At 33.7% G+C, this 21,243-nt stretch overlaps 1 protein-coding gene across 1 annotated transcript; it reads left to right on the forward strand.

The window, feature by feature from the left end:
• Positions 1-4,563: 4,563 nt before the first annotated feature.
• On the forward strand, positions 4,564-15,740 carry LOC128237690 (sodium-dependent dopamine transporter-like). The gene is made up of 14 exons (XM_052953276.1): positions 4,564-4,870; positions 6,910-7,041; positions 7,642-7,794; positions 8,105-8,198; positions 9,243-9,375; positions 9,683-9,817; positions 10,471-10,574; positions 10,824-10,948; positions 11,281-11,393; positions 11,886-12,017; positions 12,562-12,661; positions 13,389-13,489; positions 14,683-14,859; positions 15,591-15,740. The coding sequence occupies exons 1-14, from the start codon at positions 4,564-4,566 to the stop codon at positions 15,738-15,740; spliced, it is 1,956 nt and encodes a 651-aa protein (XP_052809236.1).
• Positions 15,741-21,243: the final 5,503 nt, after the last annotated feature.

Below are 21,243 nucleotides of genomic sequence, written 5' to 3' on the forward strand. Positions count from 1 at the left end.
TAAGTAAACCTTGTAAAAACCTAACCAGTCCGGAAAAGACTCACAACTAAACAAAAACATTAATTTACAACACGGTGTTTCATCCAAGAAACCCAGCTTTCTGTTAATTCACATAGATCATTGACTTAGCAGTAGATTTGGGAAGTTTGTAATTCAGTGTTAATACATCGATCATAGGCAAGAAGCCACAAGAAAAATAAGTGCTTCAAAACTATTTTTGTGATTTTTTATTTGTAGCTCAATAAAAATCATTTGTATAAAATCAAAGGGAGCAGAACAAATGTTAATTAACTTTGAAGACAATAACCCACAATGTCACTTATAGTTACAATTATATTGCAACATAAGCAAGAGAACAACATTATTAACTGAAACTGACAGATTAATGTTTCGCGAAACATGTCAGGCATTGTTGATGTATCCTGCCCTGCGTTCAACTAACGCAAACAATCGCTCACTTTAACAAACTTCCCTGTTATTACCCGTTTAAAGCAAAGCGCATACGCTTAGACGAACCAATTTTGGGAACCAGCTCACACAAGTTATCTTTCTTGAGCGACGTTTAGCATTAACTTAACTGGTATATGTTAAATCAGATTAGACAGCGTGTTGTTAAATAAAGGGGTGAAAGGCAAGTTTAACTTTATTTGTTACCCAAATCCCATATATGTTTATACTGCACACAACATTTGGTCAACTAAGCATGTGCGTACAAAAAATGTCAGATGTAATGTCAGATTTTGTACAGATCCGACTACTTCACCAGCTTGTTTCGAAGAGGATCCATCAGTTTAATAAGAATTCAACATTTAAACGTACTTTTTCAAAGCTGTAATTTTCTTAAGTACATGCCCACAATGTACAATGTGAAAAAATAATGATGGACCTTATTACTATGTCGTAAAATGTTAATACGACATCTTTATTTCATAAAAATGACAGTTGTCAAGCATATATAACAGTGCTCGGTAATCCGTCTTCACGCTTGACCAATTTAATTGTTAATGTTATCAGGTACAGCATAAACTATTGTTTAAAGGCTACATAAGCAGAACAATACAGAGCAGACAGTAGAGTAAGACTTTAACTGGTTTAAACCCCCAGTAAATTTACATTTTACTGACCGTTCCAAGGTGGTACCTAACAATCCTTGATAAACAAACCTAGTTTTTATATCGTTTATATACACTGTGCTGTTTGTGGATTTTTGCGCTGTTGTGCCATGTTTCTTGTTTGTGATTTTTTGTTTGTGTGTTTTATGTCTTTGTCGTTTACCCTGTGCCATTAATTAAATTAGTTTTTCATATTAATATTAACCAATTATACATCGTCTGAATTTATATACTGTATAAATATATATTGTTGTCACGTCCCTAAACATAAAATATAATTAATGATTTATAAAATATAAAGTTAAGACTACAGATAACAAACTTAATTGTTATAAAATAAGGTAATTCTTATTTTTGTTAACAAAGATATCACAGAAAGTCATTGCGTTAGGTAAGCACTTAGAGGTCAGTATCCAGAAAATTTCATTTAAAAGCTTCATCTTATTTGTGCCTCTAATAGGCTAACCGATTTAACTTTAAACTAATAAAAACGGTTCCCTTCCTTTACTCTTCTCTTTTTCATTAAACACAATATCTGGTTGGTCTACAAGTCATTTGTCTTAATAGCTAGGTCAAACTGAGGTAAAACATTTTTTTGCCAAATATTTCTCCTTCGTTTAACGATCATTTTCTGTCATTACACACACATATTTCCCTTATTAGTTCACGGATGGCGTCCCTGTGTTAGCCGAGTGGATTCAGAGCAAGAAATGCCAGGAAATCGGTCAGCCTGTCACTGTCTGGTGGTCATTAGCTTAATATCAGAAAACTACAATTATATGCTATGCTGTAAACAAAGAACGGATGTTTCAGATTTGTAACAGGTCAAACATTATATGTAAATGGTTTACGAAAATACTTAAGCATGTGTTATTAGTCAAACACAAAAGTATGAGTCATATGTAAATGGTTTACGAAAATACTTGAGCATGTGTTATTAATCAAGCACAAAAGTATGAGTCATATGTAAATGGTTTACGAAAATACTTGAGCATGTGTTATTAATCGAACACAAAAGTATGAGTCATATGTAAATGGTTTACGAAAATACTTAAGCATGTGTTATTAATCCAGCACAAAAGTATGAGTCATATGTAAATAGTTTACGAAAATACTTGAGCATGTGTTATTAATCAAGCACAAAAGTATGAGTCATATGTAAATGGTTTACGAAAATACTTGAGCATGTGTTATTAACCAAGCACAAAAGTATGAGTCATATGTAAATGGTTTACGAAAATACTTGAGCATGTGTTATTAACCAAGCACAAAAGTATGAGTCATATGTAAATGGTTTACGAAAATACTTGAGCATGTATTATTTATCAAGCACTAAAGTATGAGTCATATGTAAATGGTTTACGAAAATACTTGAGCATGTGTTATTAATCAAGCACAAAAGTATGAGTCATATGTAAATGGTTTACGAAAATACTTAAGCATGTGTTATTAATCAAGCACAAAAGTATGAGTCATATGTAAATGGTTTACGAAAATACTTGAGCATGTGTTATTAATCTAGCACAAAAGTATGAGTCTACTAAATAATCTTAACACATCGGTATTCAATCAATAATATCCTCTTTTTAATGATTTTTTAATTGAAACTATAATGCTTCAGAATGTTTAAATATAGAAATTGACAACCAGCGAAAGCAGAACTATATTTTCACTCAGTTTAGTGATTAGTTCCCTATTTGATGTTACCTCCAAAACGTGTGCTAACCGTGCTAAAATATAAAATATGTTTTACTTACAGTATCACAGACTGTGTCACTGGTATTATGGGGGACGTCGATTGTAACGACTGCTAGACTTTATTTTGAACACTCGATTCCTGCAGAAAGTTGAACACTTTGAAACGCATCCCAGAAATAGGTTGGTTCCTTTAAATCGTTTTGTAAGTGCCAAAACATAGTATGTCACATGACTGAAGTCGAGGGACATTATGAGCACGAGGGCCAATTTTCACCCAACGGCCCGGTTACGCCGTGTGTATTAACCTCTTTAATACATATGTTTGTTTTTCTATTTTTACAAGTTTAAAGTTTGCTTTTTAAAGTTTACATGGAATCCAGTTGTGCATTCTCATTTCGCTCTCGCATGACTACGATGAGTTAACTCACTCTCAAATTAAATTTACTTTTTATTTTGTTTTTGAGAGTGAGCCAAACAGGCAAACAACATTTTGTTGTCACTTTTATGTTCCCATTCCAATTACAATTGATCCCTTTGAAAATTCCACAACACGTCTATCCGATTTTTTCTGTACGAATCACTGACATATGTCTGTTCATAACCTGAATAACTGAATTCAATTCAATAAACATGCACACTTAGCAAGTAGAACGACTGTTTGTACTTAAATAAACCAATACCTCGTAGTAATGATGTCAACATGTATGAACAGTTGCTGTCTTTCAAGTAAATTCAATTTTGCCGCTTCCTTTGTTTTGTTTTTTGAATGTCAACGCAGAAGAAAAAACGCCGCCCTAATGGTCCACACTGGTTACTAAACACTAGCATATCTTCCTAAACTGCGCCCGCGTTTGTCTCCCTTTTGGATTTTAATAATAAATATGTTCAAGCAGATCACTAAAATTTTATTTATTTAGTCAAGACATTATTTTGCAGTCGCCAAAATTGATTTTAAGGCGAAAATTGAATTCACGTGCGAACGTTCTACGGGCCGCAAAACTGATCATCGCTGAGTCATGCAAATAATCGCGAAATCCCTTTACAAATATGTTACTATATAGTAACATATGTATTAATATAATGATAAGGACCTTTTAACTTTAGTTTGCGTTAAAAAAATGTGCATGTGTCATTATCGTGGCTTCTTACTCCGTGATGTTTTTAAGGTAGCTATACACGTTTCCCTGACTGTTTCCATCAGATAATGGTTTAACTGACCGTTCCAAGGCGGTACCTAACAATTCTTGATAAACATACCTATTTTTATATATATATATAGTATGTATGCACTGTGCTGTTTGTGGAGTTTTGTGCTGTTCTTCTATGTTTCTTGTTTGTGATTTTGTGTTCTATGTCTTTGGCTGTGAAATTGCTAGTAATACATGGCTATAAAATTGAGTAAAAATGATCCCTGCATTTATTCTTGTATAAGAGAATGCAACCGTGGAAACCGCCCTTGCCCCATTTATAACAAATACCACATTACTAATGTCAGACGAAAATAGTTAAGGTAAAACGTTTAGACAAGTTACTAAACATTGGCTACGAGCTCGTTACGAGTACACAATTCGACCTGTTTTTCCCCGCAAAAAAATGACTAGATCAAGTCGTTATGATGATGGAAAAACCATCTGGTAAACGGATAAAAATTGTTTGTATGCCAGAAACACGTCAAAGGTTTCCGAGATCAGTATATCTGATAGAGGATAGAATTATAGGATACTTGGTAATCTTTAAACACAGCAAACGAAAAATGAACGCGGCCGGAACCAAGTTAAAACTTCAGGAATCGAATGGAATGGACATAAAAACAGTCGAAATAGGAGCAGGATGTCGAAACGCAGACGACAACCATGATGTCGCATTGGACGTTACTGTTAGCAACGTGAGTGCAACAAACAATGGGGAATATGCATCTGGTTCCAATGACTCAACGGGACCGGAAGAGGTTAGGGAGACGTGGTCAGGGCATTTTGAGTTTCTCCTCTCTGTGGTGGGTTACACAGTCGGGCTGGGTAACATTTGGAGGTTCCCGTACTTTGTAAAGCGTAATGGTGGAGGTATGTATACACGACAAATTAAATTTATCAGAACAGAATGGAAAATATTTTGATATAACTTTGACGAGCGTTTCAGTTAAACAAATACTCTTGTTGTATCGATAGTGCTCAGTCAAAAAATAATCGTTACTCCGTGTATTTTAGATTAAGTTTTATGAATAATTTAAATTGAAATAAATTGTGTCGTGTGAAGATTTATTCGTAATTTCAGCGCATTTATGTTCATTTCGTGCGTTCATTCAGCTTGAATGAGGTACGAATCAATCCATTCATTTTGATATATCTTTTGTTTGTGTCGTGTTTTTTTATTTTGATATATCTTTTGTTTGTGTTGATTTTAGTTGATCCTAATAATTACACTGTATCTGAGATGAATAAAGGAGATAAATATATTATCGGCATTTACTTTCTGTTGAAAGGTACGGCGGATTATCGAAACGTCGTTGTCATTGGATTGTCCAATGTAAGTGTAGCAATTTAAAAAATAATAAAGTCATAATGCCAAGCTTGCAAATAAGTTGGTATTTCGTTATTAATAATAGCAACTATTCGGGCAATATAACATTATGACCGCTGCCAATAAGGCCAATTTTAAAACAAATTTGTAATTCCTCAAATTTTTAGCATCACTCTAAATGGAGATAAAACATCGACACTCTACGGTGAAATAGAATGACAGTTTGTTGTTTTTTTTCACTGCATTTTATTTTAACTTTAAACTATTTAAATATTTAATTCAGTAATTTCAGCGACCATTGGTTATAATTATTAATATGCCGTTAAAGCTGCACTCTCACAGATATACCATTTTTACAACCTTTTATTTCCGCCTTGGAAAATACAAATGTTTGCGTAAATATCAGCAAACCAATAATATATGATAGCTGACAAAAAATCAGCTCGTAGATATGTATATCTCCGTTCGAAACATTATTTTTTATGGCTTAATATTTATGCAAAAAGCTACAGAAACAAGCTTAAAAGCAAAAAGTTTAAACATTAACCAGGTTTAGTGGCACTATGCAAACGCCAAAGACATAGAACACAAAATCACAAACAATAAATATAGAAGAACAGCACAAAACTCAACAAACAGCACAGTGCATACATACTATTTAAAAAAATAGGTATATTTATCAAGAATTGTTAAGTACCGCCTTGGAACGGTTAGTAAAATGTAAATTTACTGGGGGTTTAAACCAGTTTATGTGCACAAACCTCACTCGTATCCTAACAATCCTTAATATATATAAAACACAAAAGGTAAATCGTATCAAAGTATGCATTAACTTGAGGAACTTATCAATAAAACAAATAATAATAAACGTATAGGTAAATCCCAAGTACTTCTATGATTAGAGATCTCAACTAAACCGTTACTAAAAGGTTAAGAAAAATGCATTAAACATCATGTTTTAAACTTGAATATACAACCTGCGTTTTAATGTTTTGTCAGCAGTCTTATTTAACTGGTTTCCCTGGAAAAATAGCTCGTTCCAAGACAAAAAAATAAAAAAGTTGTCAAAACGTTTAATCTGTGAGATTAAAGCTTAAAAGTACATCTAGCAAGCTGAAAGTACTGAAAAACGCAGAACCAATGTAAAAAATAGCCTAAATAAAACAATTTTCCACGTACCTGGAAACATCCATACCATTATCTTTTCTACGATCATTGATAGGAAGATATTTTTTCTTTCAAATGCTTCGAAATTTCATATTCATGGAAAAAGGTTTGGTAGAAAAAAAGAACCACCATTGATAACTAAACAAGTGTTTTTTTGCAAAACCCGCGAACAGATTTGTGAACTGCCATTAATACCCTGTATCGTATAGAAATGATCACTTTTTGGCAATTGGGTGTTTTAAGCTAGCCCCTTTTGTACGCACTGTTATACCACTTCAGCACATCTCTAATATTTTTGTTTCGACGGATAGTAAAATCAATGATAACCACGAGTTTAGGAAGAAGCCATACGAACATTGAGTTATAGTATTAAACGTATTTGGCGCCTTTTCTTATAACAATAACATTGTTGCAGGTGTGGCCCTGATTCCTTTCCTGATATTTTTGGTCACGTGTGGAGGACCTCTATACTACATAGAGGTTTGCCTAGCCCAGTTCTCTGGGAAATCACCCATTAAAGTCTGGGATATATGTCCGTTATTCAGAGGTCAGTGTTGTACATCAGTAATTTCATGTCCAACAACTTTTTGTAATGACTGGCTTACATATACTGTAACATATCAACATATCTTGGTTTTTGCTAATGATCACCTGTCTTTTTAGTGTTTCAAAACAAATAGCTACTATAGAACATATTAACTGATTGGTTTTACGTTACAAAAAAGATAAAAAAAATACTGTTTGACACCATAGTTGTGTTGTTACAAAGTAAGTAGCACTTTAAAGGATGGCCTAAAATGACAATATTATATTTAAAAAATGTAGAACGTCATATAAAAATTAAGGTCTGATGATATGTAAGTGGTAGGTTAGGGGAACCTTACAGCATTTTGAAAAGTATACATGCCTGCTAGTCAAATGTAAAGACTAATACGTTCGATATAATTTGTTTTAAAGCTAAAATATTCCTTTTGTTGTTAACATCATACGCTGAGAACAATTTAGACTTTTTAGTGGCATATCTCGCCTGGGTGACATAACGCATGAAAGGATCACACTCTTAGCTAAATTCTATTACGAACATTTGAAAAAAAATGGATTGACGATGGTTCGGTTTTCTTTTTATTTGGCTAATGCTTTTTTCCAGGAATTGGATTTGTGATGGTTGGATTATCATTTATGTTCGCCTGGTACTTCGGGGCGTGTTTTTCCTGGATCATCTACTACCTCATTCACTCCTTCCATCCTAGTCTTGCTTGGGCCTCTTGTGGTCAGCCTTGGAACACGAAGTTTTGCATAGGTATTCTTTACATTTCTAGAAAAAGTATAATTATTATCGTTATAAAAATATTTTGTCATATATATGATCCTTTTTAATACGCTTATTATAAACCTGCTCTTCGACTTGTATGCCCTTAGATCCTGAGATGAAGCACAATTATTTTATATATAATCAGAAGTATGCTGGGGGTTTTGACAAAAAAACCTGCCGATTATATACTTATTTTAACCATTTCATTGCGCATGCCGGTATGCTTCACAATTATATCAATTATTTGCTTAATAATGTGATTATCTTTCGTGGATTTCTAGCAACCGAATTATTTCAGACGCATCAACGAATTTGACGGAAAAGAAGTTGCAGCTGGCATCAAACATATCTGATATATTTGAATTTTCTACTTCGGCCACAGAATTTTGGGAGTAAGCGAAATCTTTATGTACGAGTGAAAAAAATAGTGTATTTCACATTTTTTATTTACTACTTAGTATTTACACGCTGTTTTGACGAAATATGAAAATAGAAAGTGCCGATACGTTGCTAATATTTTCAAACAAGAGCAATATTCAGAGCAATTGACGGTTGTTACATCGTAAAACATATTTTACGAACGTTACGACTACATTCAATTGAACGTAAAGAATGTATCACATGTGCTATTTAAATACTCTTAAATGTTGCAAGCTCACACACGAGTTCCTTCATTCTAAAACATAACATGGTTTTCCTAAATTTATATAAATTTACAGGCTCTATTGAAACTCGACTGTTTAAATGTTAAATCTATCATAAACGGTTTTGATGCGTTTTCAAGTGAAAAGCCTAAAATAAAAAAAAAAACGAAAACAAAGATCCTTTGATTTAAAACATTATACCTTTTGTTTTGTATGTTCAGATACAGATGCTAAAATTTCTGTTTTTTTAATTTTTTTTAAAACGTTTTCTTTTGCATTGTTTTTTGGTTGCATGCGTTTCAAAAGTACACGTAAAGGTCTTCAAAACAACGCTAGTTAGTCATTGAATAGAGTAACTGAAGCCTTTGAAACAAGCAAAGTATCCAAACATTTAACAAAGATCTTAATACTCAATCTTACTCAGCCCAACGCTCAGGACAGAAAGGTAGGAACGTATAGTCTAATCACTTTGTGTAGGAAAAAACGATCGAAGGAGGCAAACGGAATAACACCATTGTAAAAAATGCATGGTTAAAATTGACATTGCATATTTTTGCGAAGAATTTTGCCTGCTATGCACATCAAGAATTTGCACCAATGAGAAGGTATTCTCACATTCTTCTCCAATTCATTTCGACACATTGTGGTTTGTTCTATTTCTTTGTATCGTTCCAATACATTAAAATCGTTTATCCTCAATTTGTCTGACAGATCCATAGCAATCGTTCTCGCTGTCGAGGCCGCAGAAGTAAAATTTGCATTTTCTGCTTATTCATTCGGGTTGTTTCGCAGGAACAATGTTTTGGCCAAGTCGCGTGGTATAAACGACCTGGGATCTGTACAGTTGCATCTGCTCGGTTGCATGGCGCTCGGATGGCTTCTTGTGTTTCTCTGCCTATGGAAAGGTGTCAAGTCACTTGGAAAAGTGAGTAAACATATTTGTTCTCAAATTATCATGTACAATTTGAATATATTATATTATGGTAGTCGGCTGTTTTATGAGGATGTATCACTTAGAGATCCTTGTTTACAGAGACCACAACTTTACAGCAATCATATAGAATGACACGATTACTGCGATGTGATCAATGATTTTGTTACGTTTTCATTGTTCAATATGTGTAGTTTTAACAGTATATTTTCAAAATGTATTTTGTTGATATAATTGATACTACGTTTCCATACACGTATACATATTTTAATTGCGAATCGTAACAATACACCGTTTGTAGGTTGTGTACGTGACGGCGACATTGCCCTACGTATTGCTGACTGTGCTCCTGATTCGCGGCGTCACTTTGGACGGTGCGGTTGACGGAATAAAGCACTACATTTATCCAGACTTTAGCAAACTATTGAAAAGACAGGTACAGCTATTCTTAAACAATTCTAATAAGTATGGTATCATCGGTATATGTATCCTTTTGGTCTTATTAATCGATAACGTTTGGGGAAAAATGATCGTTTTAATTATCCTGGCAGTTTTGCTGATAGTTCGATGGCAGATACACGATATTATAACATTTATGTAATCAGTGCCTTTTGTACCATTGGCATTTGTTAGGGATTGCTACAGGAGGTTCCAATTACAATTATTAATATCACTACGGTTTATCAAACATTTAGCACGTTGAGCGTTTTCTTTGAAACTGTATCTTGTGTTACTTTTATTTATACAAACACAACCTTAAACTATTAATGATCGAATGTGTTTCGTAATAAACATTTCATACACTTCTAGTTAAATATTACTGAATTGCCTTCCATAGTTATTGAAACAATACACGATCACATATCACGAGTTGCTAAATTAATCAAAGGGGTTGTGGTACAGTTACTGTTTTTTACCATGACAACGTCCAATAACTGAAGTCCGTATCAATAAGTATCGCTGTATTTTATCCGCTCGATACTAATTGCACTGTTCGACTCTACGTTACCACTGTTTAAGATTTAATGTTCGAAAGAAAACAATGAAAAGATTTAAAAGCTTGATAATATTGTTCTGATAAATCAACAGATATGGATCGAGGCTGCGGTGCAGTGCTTCTATTCGCTGGGACCGGCATGGGGAGGAGTCATCACTATGGCTAGCTTCAACAAATTCAGCCATAACGCATTCAGGTAGCAAAATAATCGTCGATTAAAGTCCCTTTACATGTTATATGTATTAGAAAAGAAAAATCATTAGTGTTCGGTTATACCATAAATAATAGATATTATAAAATTAAACTGATATCCTGTTCTATATTCTTTTTATCTTTCATTATAAAACAATCGTTTAATATATGATCACTTATCTTGGAAAAAAGCCTTAGAACAATGTGTTAATCAATTGCTTTTTTGTTAATTTTTATATATTTTTATCTTTAGGGATACGATGATCGTGTGTTTTGCGGACGGGTTTACGGGATTTTTTGGTGGACTGGTTGTTTTTTCAGTTCTTGGGTTCCTTGCTAAGGAAACCGGCGTCTCAATTGACGATCTTCCATTTTCAGGTAACTCATCTGATAATTTTTTAAGTTAAATTGATGGAAACTTTGGATTAAAATGTTTAGTTTCAAAATGTTCAACAAGACGAAAGATTTTTTTTCAGCTTGATTTGAGCTGCTTTATCAATAATAAAATCTCAAAACGAATATTCATTTTCTGTAAGTTGTGTTTCAAATGTAACCGGATGAAGTCAATGATATGTTTCATCTATTTTGAGATCATATGTGTTAGACATTGTTACATAAATAGGTTTTTATATATCTTAATAACGTTGGCTAAACTGTCTTGTCTCTATTAATTTATAGCAATTGACTAATACTGAACTGTATTGTTGCAGGTGCCTCTCTGGCGTTTATTGCCTACCCGGAAGCACTGAGCAGACTTCCATTACCAAACCTCTGGGCAGTCCTCTTCTTCATTACCCTCATTTTAGTTGGCATCGACACAACGGTACGTTGATATATCGATATTATTTCAATTGACTGTGACAGTAAACCAAATTATAGCCAACCTCTTAAGTTTGCTTATCAATGTACATCATGATCAAAGGAGTTTGTCCCTTCCGCAAGTGACAATTTTCAGTATAACCTTAATAACCGTTTTGTAATTGTAGTGGCGTTTTTGATTAGCACAAACTATTTTAGTTACGTTAACACCAAATGTTGTTTTAGCAAATACTGCTTTTTTTAAAAACCTTTTGAATTAGCGCTTGGAAGTATTAAATGTTGGAGATCCATTTTAAGCGCTCGTATTCATTCAAAATAACTGAATATTGACTGCTTTAGTCAAAGTTATGACTTTGTTGTTTTTTCATTGGCCACTTTTCAACATATATCAGTACTTTTCATTGTATTGTTTAGCATTCATTCGATCAACAAATTAAAAAAAAACATTTTCTGAAACATACTGTTTTCATCGGGTTATTACTTTGACTGATTTCAGTTTGGGACGTTTGAAACAGTGACAAATGCGATCATTGACTATGATTTCCGTCGGCTCCACCGATATCGCTTCCACATCACCTCTCTGCTTACCGTCCTGATGATTGTCGGCAGCATCCCACTGTGCACATCGGTAAGGACATAAATTATTAAACATTGACCGTGGATGATGAATGTTTTTATGGTTAACCGTAAAATTGTGAAGTATATTTCATTCAATGAAACTCATATTAACAATACGGCGTTGGAAAGAAATATCAGAGCGTGTACTACTTAGTTGATTCTTTTAAATATACTCGTTTTCTTTATTTAAGGAGATCAGACGTTATCTACATGGAGTTTCCTATTGTAAATATGACAATTGAACTTTCGCATACGTATGCTTTAATTGCATGTGCTTAATACAACATTGTTTACATATGATTTCATTCTTCAAAAAACAATGTATTAATGTATTAAGAAAACATGAAGTTTTCAACCAAACTTTTGAATATTCTATTTATATAACGTAAAATGTTGTGATAGCGAAAAAGGCAAAATCACATCGATACCCCCTCGAGTTCCTTTTTTATACGCAAACTATTTATTTTAACAGTATGCTATTGATTTTTGGTATCAATACTGATAGTCATGACGCTTTCGCAATTGATCAAATTGATACCGGGGTAATTTTCCAGGGAGGATACTACATCTTTATGTTGACCGACTGGTATATCGCAACCTTCAACATTGTGTTCGTTGCCCTGTTGGAGACGATCATAATTTCTTGGATATACGGTAAACGGGGGAGAAAGAAAAGTGACAAATTGTTATTTACTGTTCACGTTATGTTATTGAGTATTATAAACCTTTCGATATAGGAGATGAAATAACAAAACATGAAAAAGGGGGAAATGTACTACTTATTTCGGTGAATATTTTTCCACTGAATATATCGTCGCTAATGGTGTGGAATTAAACCGTAAGTAGACAACGCAGGCAACTCGAGTTGATACAACCCTCCGAATTAATAGAAGAAAATGAAAATGGTCGATGATTTGTTTTATATGGTTTAATCGTTAAAGTTCTTCAAGCAAAAAAATTAATTTGATTTGGTTATATTCTTAATAGTAATAGTTTGTATCTACCATGACCTTCTTTATTTAGATAGAAGGCAAAACTGGTATTTTTTCTGATGGCGCCTATCATTATCTTGTAGAAAGAGAAAAACTATAATCCGTTGAACGAAGCTCCATTGGACCGTGACTCTTTTTCCAAAACGTTATACGTGTAAAGTTATCGTGTCATACATCCCCATTGCAACAAGCGACGTAGCCAAATGTTACAGAGACGCTTCCAATTTATTTCAAATTAAGCGAATTTATCGTGTAAGCACTTAACATTGCTGTCAGTTAAAAATCTCAATTAAATCAAGAAAGCTTTCTTCTAGCGTTTGATTAAGTTTGTAACTGGTTGGGATTCTCTTTTTAGTACATGTATAAAACAATATTCATCTTTCTTCCAGGTGCAAACCGTTTCAGCGAAGACATAGAGATGATGACAGGCAACCGCCCGCCTTTGTTAGTCCGAATATTCTGGTCCGTAATTATACCCATATTCATATCCGTAAGTAGTTCGTGATTGATGTTGGAACTAAATCTGTTCTAAAACCATTGGGTTACCCGGAGGATATTGTAATACATATCGTTGTTAATGATAAGTTTTTATCGACAGTGTGTCATTGGTCCAACGAACGATCGGCGAAACATAGCAGATATCTTGTTTCATGGGTTGGGGTTGTCCTCTACTCGTTTCCATGGTCTAGAAATAGCGCGCAATTTAATTGCAATTTCATATATTTGCATACGTCTGTAAACTAAATCTAGTAAAATAATTTCCGTAACATGTTTTGCTCGTTTGCTGTTGAGATAAAAAAGTCATCCCTTTGATGTCATCGGCGATACAGTTGTCGGTGTCGTACAAAAGTTTATATATACCAACACTCCAAATTATTCAAAATATTCAAAATCAAAATTGGAACAAATATTGCCATGGACATATGGATTTAGTACTTGTCGAGTTTTGTCCCTTGTTGAAATAAACAGACCAACGTCGCGCTCATTCTGCGATGCTCCTGTTTTTATTTCTGGCATACTCTCTTTACCATGTAAAGATATTCTATAGACAATAATGTGAATAGTTGATATATTGTGACTTCATATTATCTCGGTATTATCAAGTGTTTAATGTGTAGAGAAAGAAATAATAAATATATGTAAATATAAAACCAATAAAATATATTTTCGTCCGGTTGCAGTTGAGCAGAAATACACAATCATTTTTAAATTACAGAATGTTGTCATTAGCAAGCAATATTTTTTCCAATGTTACTGAGATGACATTGCGTCACCAGATAGCAAAACATAACATTACCAACTGATCGATGAAAGGCAACCTTATTTATTCAGGGGACATCTTTCCACACTGATATATTTGTTTTTAAATTATTGCGCCTGTATCCGACAACATACGTTTAGACGTTGTTTGTATGTCAAAGTACTGCACCATCATCATATTAAGATATGTGTATTAATACCACTTTAATTGTTTAGAAAAAAAACGCATTCAGATTTAGTACTGTTTGGTTAGTGCGAAAAACATATTATCTGAAATTCGTTCACTGAACATCTTTGGCATGATAATTCTTCATTTATGCTAAGCTTTTTGTTGATGAAGTGATTGACTTTTTGCATGAAATATTGTACTCCTTATGACAATACATTTAATATGTTATATATATATAATTTATTATACATAAGACCATTCTTATCACCTCGGCAATCAACTTCGGCGAGCCGTCGTTCGGCAAGGGAGGATACCAGTACCCGGACTATGCTGTTGTGCTGGGTGACGTGCTCGCCTTCGCTCCGCTGATCAGCATATTTGCTGTTGCAGCTATTTTGGTGGCTATTAAAGGCACGGGAACAATAACACAGGTGAGTTTCCTGGTCTTAAATATTTTTATATATATTAAGGATGTTTTTTAATAATAAACAAATATGTGAATGTGCTTCAGATTGAATGTAAAAAACTCAACGATACAAGGCCGGTAGGCAAAACTTCAGATATAACCCATGTTTATATACACAAAACTAAGACACAATTGATACTGAACTAGCGACAAAAGCGTTAAAACACGAAGTGACTACACATGCATGAACATAGCTTTATCATTAAAGATGAGAGTATGGCCTTTGAACGGTCAGTGGAAAACCCGATCACTGGAATACGAGTTTACTATGGTTTTAAAGTATATGCACATAAGCTCACACCCTTCCAAACAGCCCGATCTGAGCCAACATCATGTTTTATACGATAAAAATGAAGCAATCATAGAAGCAATAAAAATGACCATAATTAATTATAGCAGAACGCCTCCAAAACACTGATGAAAGTGTAACAAATTTAGGTATATCTTTCTCTAGAAAACAAAATCACTCGGATCTCAATCCATTTGTTCTTGTATTTTCAGCAACTCTCTTGGGCGTATCGGTTTGGGTTTTGTGGATATGTTGATTGCTTTCTAAATTCATCCCGGCCAGTGGTATTTGCAAAGCATTTCCATTACAATATACAAAAACCAGAAAATGCTTTTAATGTTCCAAACTAAGCTTTTAATAGTCATACTCTTGCGCATCACGAGAAATGACGAATAAATCTTTTACAGAGAATCTGCCAGCTAACACGACCTTCTAAAGGATGGCGCCCAAACGACGAGAAAGCCGAGCAGATATTCAACAGCAAGTCCTATACGTACCGCGAAACACTTCTAGAAAGAATCATATACGATGTGTTAGGGTGGCGGTCCAGCTCTTAGCAGCATATGATTATATTGTATGACCTTTAGTGTCATTTTCGGATATCTATTGTGTTTTAATGTCTTGGGGATTTTCTTAAAGAAGCTGCTGAATTAACATGCGCATGTGGATGGTCTAGTGGTGTAAAAATGTTTGGTTCGAGGACATCAACGTTACTTTCGCATTACCTCTTAAAATAACACTAATAATCCGTAGCATCGCGATCTTATTTTTACAGAGAGTTATTTCAACAGTTTAAATTTGTGCCATCATTTTAGAGAAATTCCATTCAAACATTTCTTATGGCTTCTTCATTTGATATGATTTAAAAAACAACAACTAAATTTGCGTCCTAAGTAGAATTAAAGCGCAACAAGTGTTAAAAGCTGTGATGTTTTTTATATTAATCAGTTCACAGGCTCAAACAATCGAACTGTGCCTGTCATAACCCTTCAATACGTAATGTTAATTGATGGTTTATAAAATAATTAGCTAGTTTCATAACAGTAACTGTGGATCGACCTTGGGTCGGTTAGACTTGTGGCCGATGAGACTTGTGGCCGGTTAGACTTGTGGCCGGTTAGACTTGTGGCCGGTGAGACCTGCTTCCTTAAAACATAATAACACCATTCGTTCTTTTTTAACCACCGATGCATTTATTTTTGAAAATGTCGTATAAGAAAGTAGATTTCTAGAGGTTAAATTTCGATTTGCTAACAAAGGAAACAGCTGGCTAGTACACACGGTCGCCGGGACTTTAATAAAAGGGATTGATATGTTGATCTCTTTAAGGATAAATTGATAACATCACGTGACAATGCCAATATACCAATCACACAATACCACAGCCGTAATTAAATTTCAATCGCGTTGATAACGCTAATGAAATTTGTAGTCTTTTAGTAAAAGACGTTATTTCTGCAAACAGAACATTTGCCGAAGCGTTTAAGCTTTATGTATTTTTGTTTTAACACTCCATATGATTCGCCATAATTTAATTCATGATGTAAAATGCTAATTTTGCAAAAAAATGACTTATTGCTGTATATTTTACTGCAAGACAGAGGAACTAAAAGGAATGGTGCCTATTTTGTTTTTACAGGATTAAGTACCGCTTATTGAAATCAGGTATCATCAGATCTACCTTTTGACATGACATGTAAGAAAAATGCCCATGTTACCATGTTTTGTGTTCTCTATAGCTACTATATATGTATATGCATGTAATATGATACCGGGACTTCCGAAATATATACTATCATGAATAGAGCTAGTGAACGGTCATAATATGTTGTTTCTAAGAATACCTAATCCCCAAACATATCACCATAGCAACCAAATAAAGTTTTGTTTTCACCTACATCTTCATCAAAATGCAAAACTGTGAAGGGTCGGGTCTTGAAAAAGGGTAGGTCGGATTAATGGAAACAAAGAAAAAAATAGAATATGTAACACCAAAGTTGTTGGCTTATAAAAAGAGTTGATTTCCAAGAAAGTGTTTATGATCATGGATTATTGAAAGTAATGTTAGTAAATAAATGCGAGCGAAGAAGTTAAGTAACTCACCGCTACAAAGGTGATCTACAGTCAAAATAAAGTGCAAACATTCTTGCTTTATTTTGATGTACGTTGGGGTTGTTCTCATAAAAGAATTAGGTGCAATATATTCTGCATTATCGTACACCAGAGTGCGGATGCAATGCAGACCACATGCTGATTCAAGCGCCCCGATCCTAAGTGCAATCAGCGAAAAAACAGCAAATCAGAGACGTTTCGCCATGTTCTACTAGATTCTCTTGGAGTCGGCATATTGGTATGGCTTATAACCAATGAAAAAGACTTCTAAAAAGATAATAAGGAATACTGACAACAACCGACTTGAGACAGGAGCTTTTCATACATCTTGTTTATTAAATTACACGTTTGTCGTAAATTTTGCGCTGTTAAAGATCCACTATAGTGGCTATGACGAAATTTTGCCGTAAAAGTAAATGTCACACAATTAGGTTCATACAGAATCAATGTAGAATTTAAAATGGCGTATATCTTTTTTATTTAGAGTATTCAAACCGTCGAAGCTAATTTATTTATAATGTTGGATTAATCATTTTCAAACCTCTGATGAATGAGAATGTCTATTCAGTTACATGTATAAGATTTGTTTAAGGACATATAGATCAAAGGCATTTTCATTTTTGTTATCTCACGTGAAACATGTGATTTATTTATTATGTTAAATTGTAATCTAATAAAGTGTTTAGGGTGTTTGATAATTAACTGTATATGTTTGAATAATAGCGGTTGATGATTAAGTTCCTTACTCCGTTTAAAAAAAAAACATCGTAGGACTGTGACTGTTGACCTAAAATTAAAGAGGATCATTTGGAACTCCTCGGCCATTTTCTATCAAAGACAACCTACATCAGTAGAAGTAGTTTGTAAAATATTAGATTATAATATTAATTATTTGAAATTTGAATTGTGAATTTGTATATAAATATAAGTTTAATATGGTTGCTAGTTTATTGTAATATTGCATGGTCATTAATATTCCTACGAGTAAAGGTATTAAGTTTAACTGCTAAAATGAAATTACTACGCGATCTACCTGCAGTGTAGTAAAATCTTAATCCTTCTGACATTGTAAACCGTACATATACAACCGAGTTTATTTTAGAAGGATAATGGTCGAGGAGTTCCGAATATAAAGAGGACACGATTAAACCGTAAAATACGTGTTGTTCTACTTTTGTTTATGACTGTATTAACAAGTCATCTATTTGGAACTTTTGTGATTAGGATTTAACAAAAAGACAAGCAAACAAGCAAACACAAATGACAGTTATACAAATAGTTATCAGATGAGTCGTAAATCTGGCACTATACTCTGAGAATATATTGAGAAACGTTTGAGGTGAAAAACCCACTAATCCGACGTAACACATATTTGTTGGGTGCTGAAAGCGGCATTTCTGACCTTTCGACTCACAATGTCAAACCAAGAAGCAGACATCGGTCACGTCGATACAATTTAAAAGTAAAATGTTATAAAACTGCGAAATTAATAAAAGAACAGTCTGTCATTTGAACAATGAATAACAGTTTGATTAAATATAAATTATTCTAAAACATGAACAAACATATGGATTGTGTTCGGCCTTAAAACTGGTATGATAAAAATATGGACTTTTTGCGTAGCTACAAGGGTAATTTGTAAAAAAAATCATTAAAATACAATCAATGTGGAAGGGGGTGATATGCACAAACTTTTTTTCTAAACTTTTGTTTACATTCCATTTGTAGCCCTCCCTCAGCCTATTATATGTCTCCATAGGCATGATACATAAATAAAATAAAATATGATACATGCATCTTTAATATGCCTAAAAATTGCTCATACACGCACCTTAAATAAAACCAATCAGGGACCATAACCATGCCGGGGCTAAATAATTTTTATTGTCACGTTTAGCATGTGACGTATGAGATTGATTTAAAACACGACCATAAAACAATCAGACTTAAGTGACTCCTGTTGTTCTGCGACAATTCATATTCTCGTAGCTCTGGAGTCAATTGAATATATTTTGAAGTGCTTGACTGATCCATCGAGGGTAATCGTTTTCATTATTCGCCACGACGTTGGTTTTATTGTCACCATTTTACCGTCCTGTTGATATCGTTGTTATTAACAGGGCTACGATATGAAATGTCTTTGGAGTACCAAGGCGTCGGTGTATGTCTTTCCTGTTGGCCTTTCAGGTAGGGCGCCCGGGCGCTGCAATATTGGAATCTACAAAACGCTTATTGAAGGTGTTAATTGCGGACTCATGCCCTGCGATGTAGCTTTGCAATTTGGTAACATGGTTTTCCTGAGACGGATGCTTACCCAATATTTTACGTGCCAAGTATTCTTCCAAAAGGAGTCGTCAAATTTAAAGTATCAAATTGCATAACCTTTAAAGTGAATAATTGTTTCTCCAATAGCTTAAAAGTTCATGTAAGGATAAGTTCCTGGTTTTAAATATCTGCAGTAATGTTGGCTATAATGATATATACTATGGTTATTAAAACGATATTCTTCTACTTTTTAATACATAAATATTCATACATTCTCCGTAAAAATGTTGCAATGTCATTTGTTAAATTATGTGTAAGGAACGTTTCACAAACCTACACACATTTATATGTTTGCATTTACCTTGTTACTATGTTTGAACCTTGGATTTTGAATCTGCATTTGAATGACAAAATGTGCTATTGCAGCATGCTTACCCATTCGGTTTTATTTCATTACACCGCAAATAAAACGGCACCTTTTTCAAAAATGTTTCTGTGTATTGAAAGGTCTTTTAGAAGTAATAAACCTATGCCCAAATCCATTTACTATCGTTCCGAAATCGTATATATAAAACGAAAATTAAATCCCGTACCGTTATTTTGTTTGTTACGGGCAATTTCTGACATCGGTAATGAATCGGCGTAAAAATCAGAGGAAGGTACAAACCATGAAGTTTTAATACCAAATATTATTGTTTTGAGCCATCGACAATAAAGTTGACTGGTAATGCCTGGTGACCATACAGGGTTTTTGTATCACTTAAAAAGGTCTTGCTTGTTGGTTACTTATTTGCAATGCAACGACCGAAAATACATAGCAGATAAAATTTATAGATAAAGTTAACAGATACAATTATCGAAGTGTGTATAAAACATTGTTTTGTTTTAATTAAAAAATTAAGTGAAATGATAGATTTTTGAAATGGTTTATGGACGAAATAGCAAATAAGTAATATTTTACCGTTAAAATAATAACAGTTTCTATCTCTTCCAAATGAATCCAATATGTATGAAACATGTTAAGGCTGCCATATAATTTAAACTGAAGTCGGGAGTACAAAGCATGTGCGTAGTCGTTTAAGCTGAATGGGTCAAATTTGCCGTGGCAATACTACGGCCTCTTCAAACATTTTACCCCCTTTGCCACTGTTTTTTATACACAATAAAAACATCAGAAATATCGAATGATTTATTGTTTGTATGATTATCAATGCACGTCAGTAGCGGTTTCATGACTGAGATGAGAAGGGTTATTGAAGAGCTTTTCAATACTCACTAAACCCGTGTCAGAGTTCCAAAACATCAGCCTTGTATATTCTTTAAATTGTTCATACCGATATGTTTCTGTTGTCGGTTGAACACGACTCGTTTTTTTATAATGATATATATCTAAAATGTTTCATTCTTGTTGATTCTTGACACTTTATTTTGCTCATACTACGAAACTTAGCTAATTAAAATTGTCGAGTGTACGTGAGTATATACGAGTTATATCGGTGAAAGCGGCTAAATATATTATTGTGACTAAACATATTACCTGAACTATTTCAAAACATATTGTATAGTGTATATAAACGTATAATGCGTAATATGTCACTCAAAAATTACAAACGTTGGGAGGCGTATCGAATTGCTTGTATATCATGATTATAAAATTGGGTAAAAGAATCCCCTCATTCATTC

Source organism: Mya arenaria, chromosome 6 (assembly GCF_026914265.1).
Source record: "Mya arenaria isolate MELC-2E11 chromosome 6, ASM2691426v1".
Classification (NCBI taxonomy): Eukaryota; Metazoa; Mollusca; class Bivalvia; order Myida; family Myidae; genus Mya; species Mya arenaria.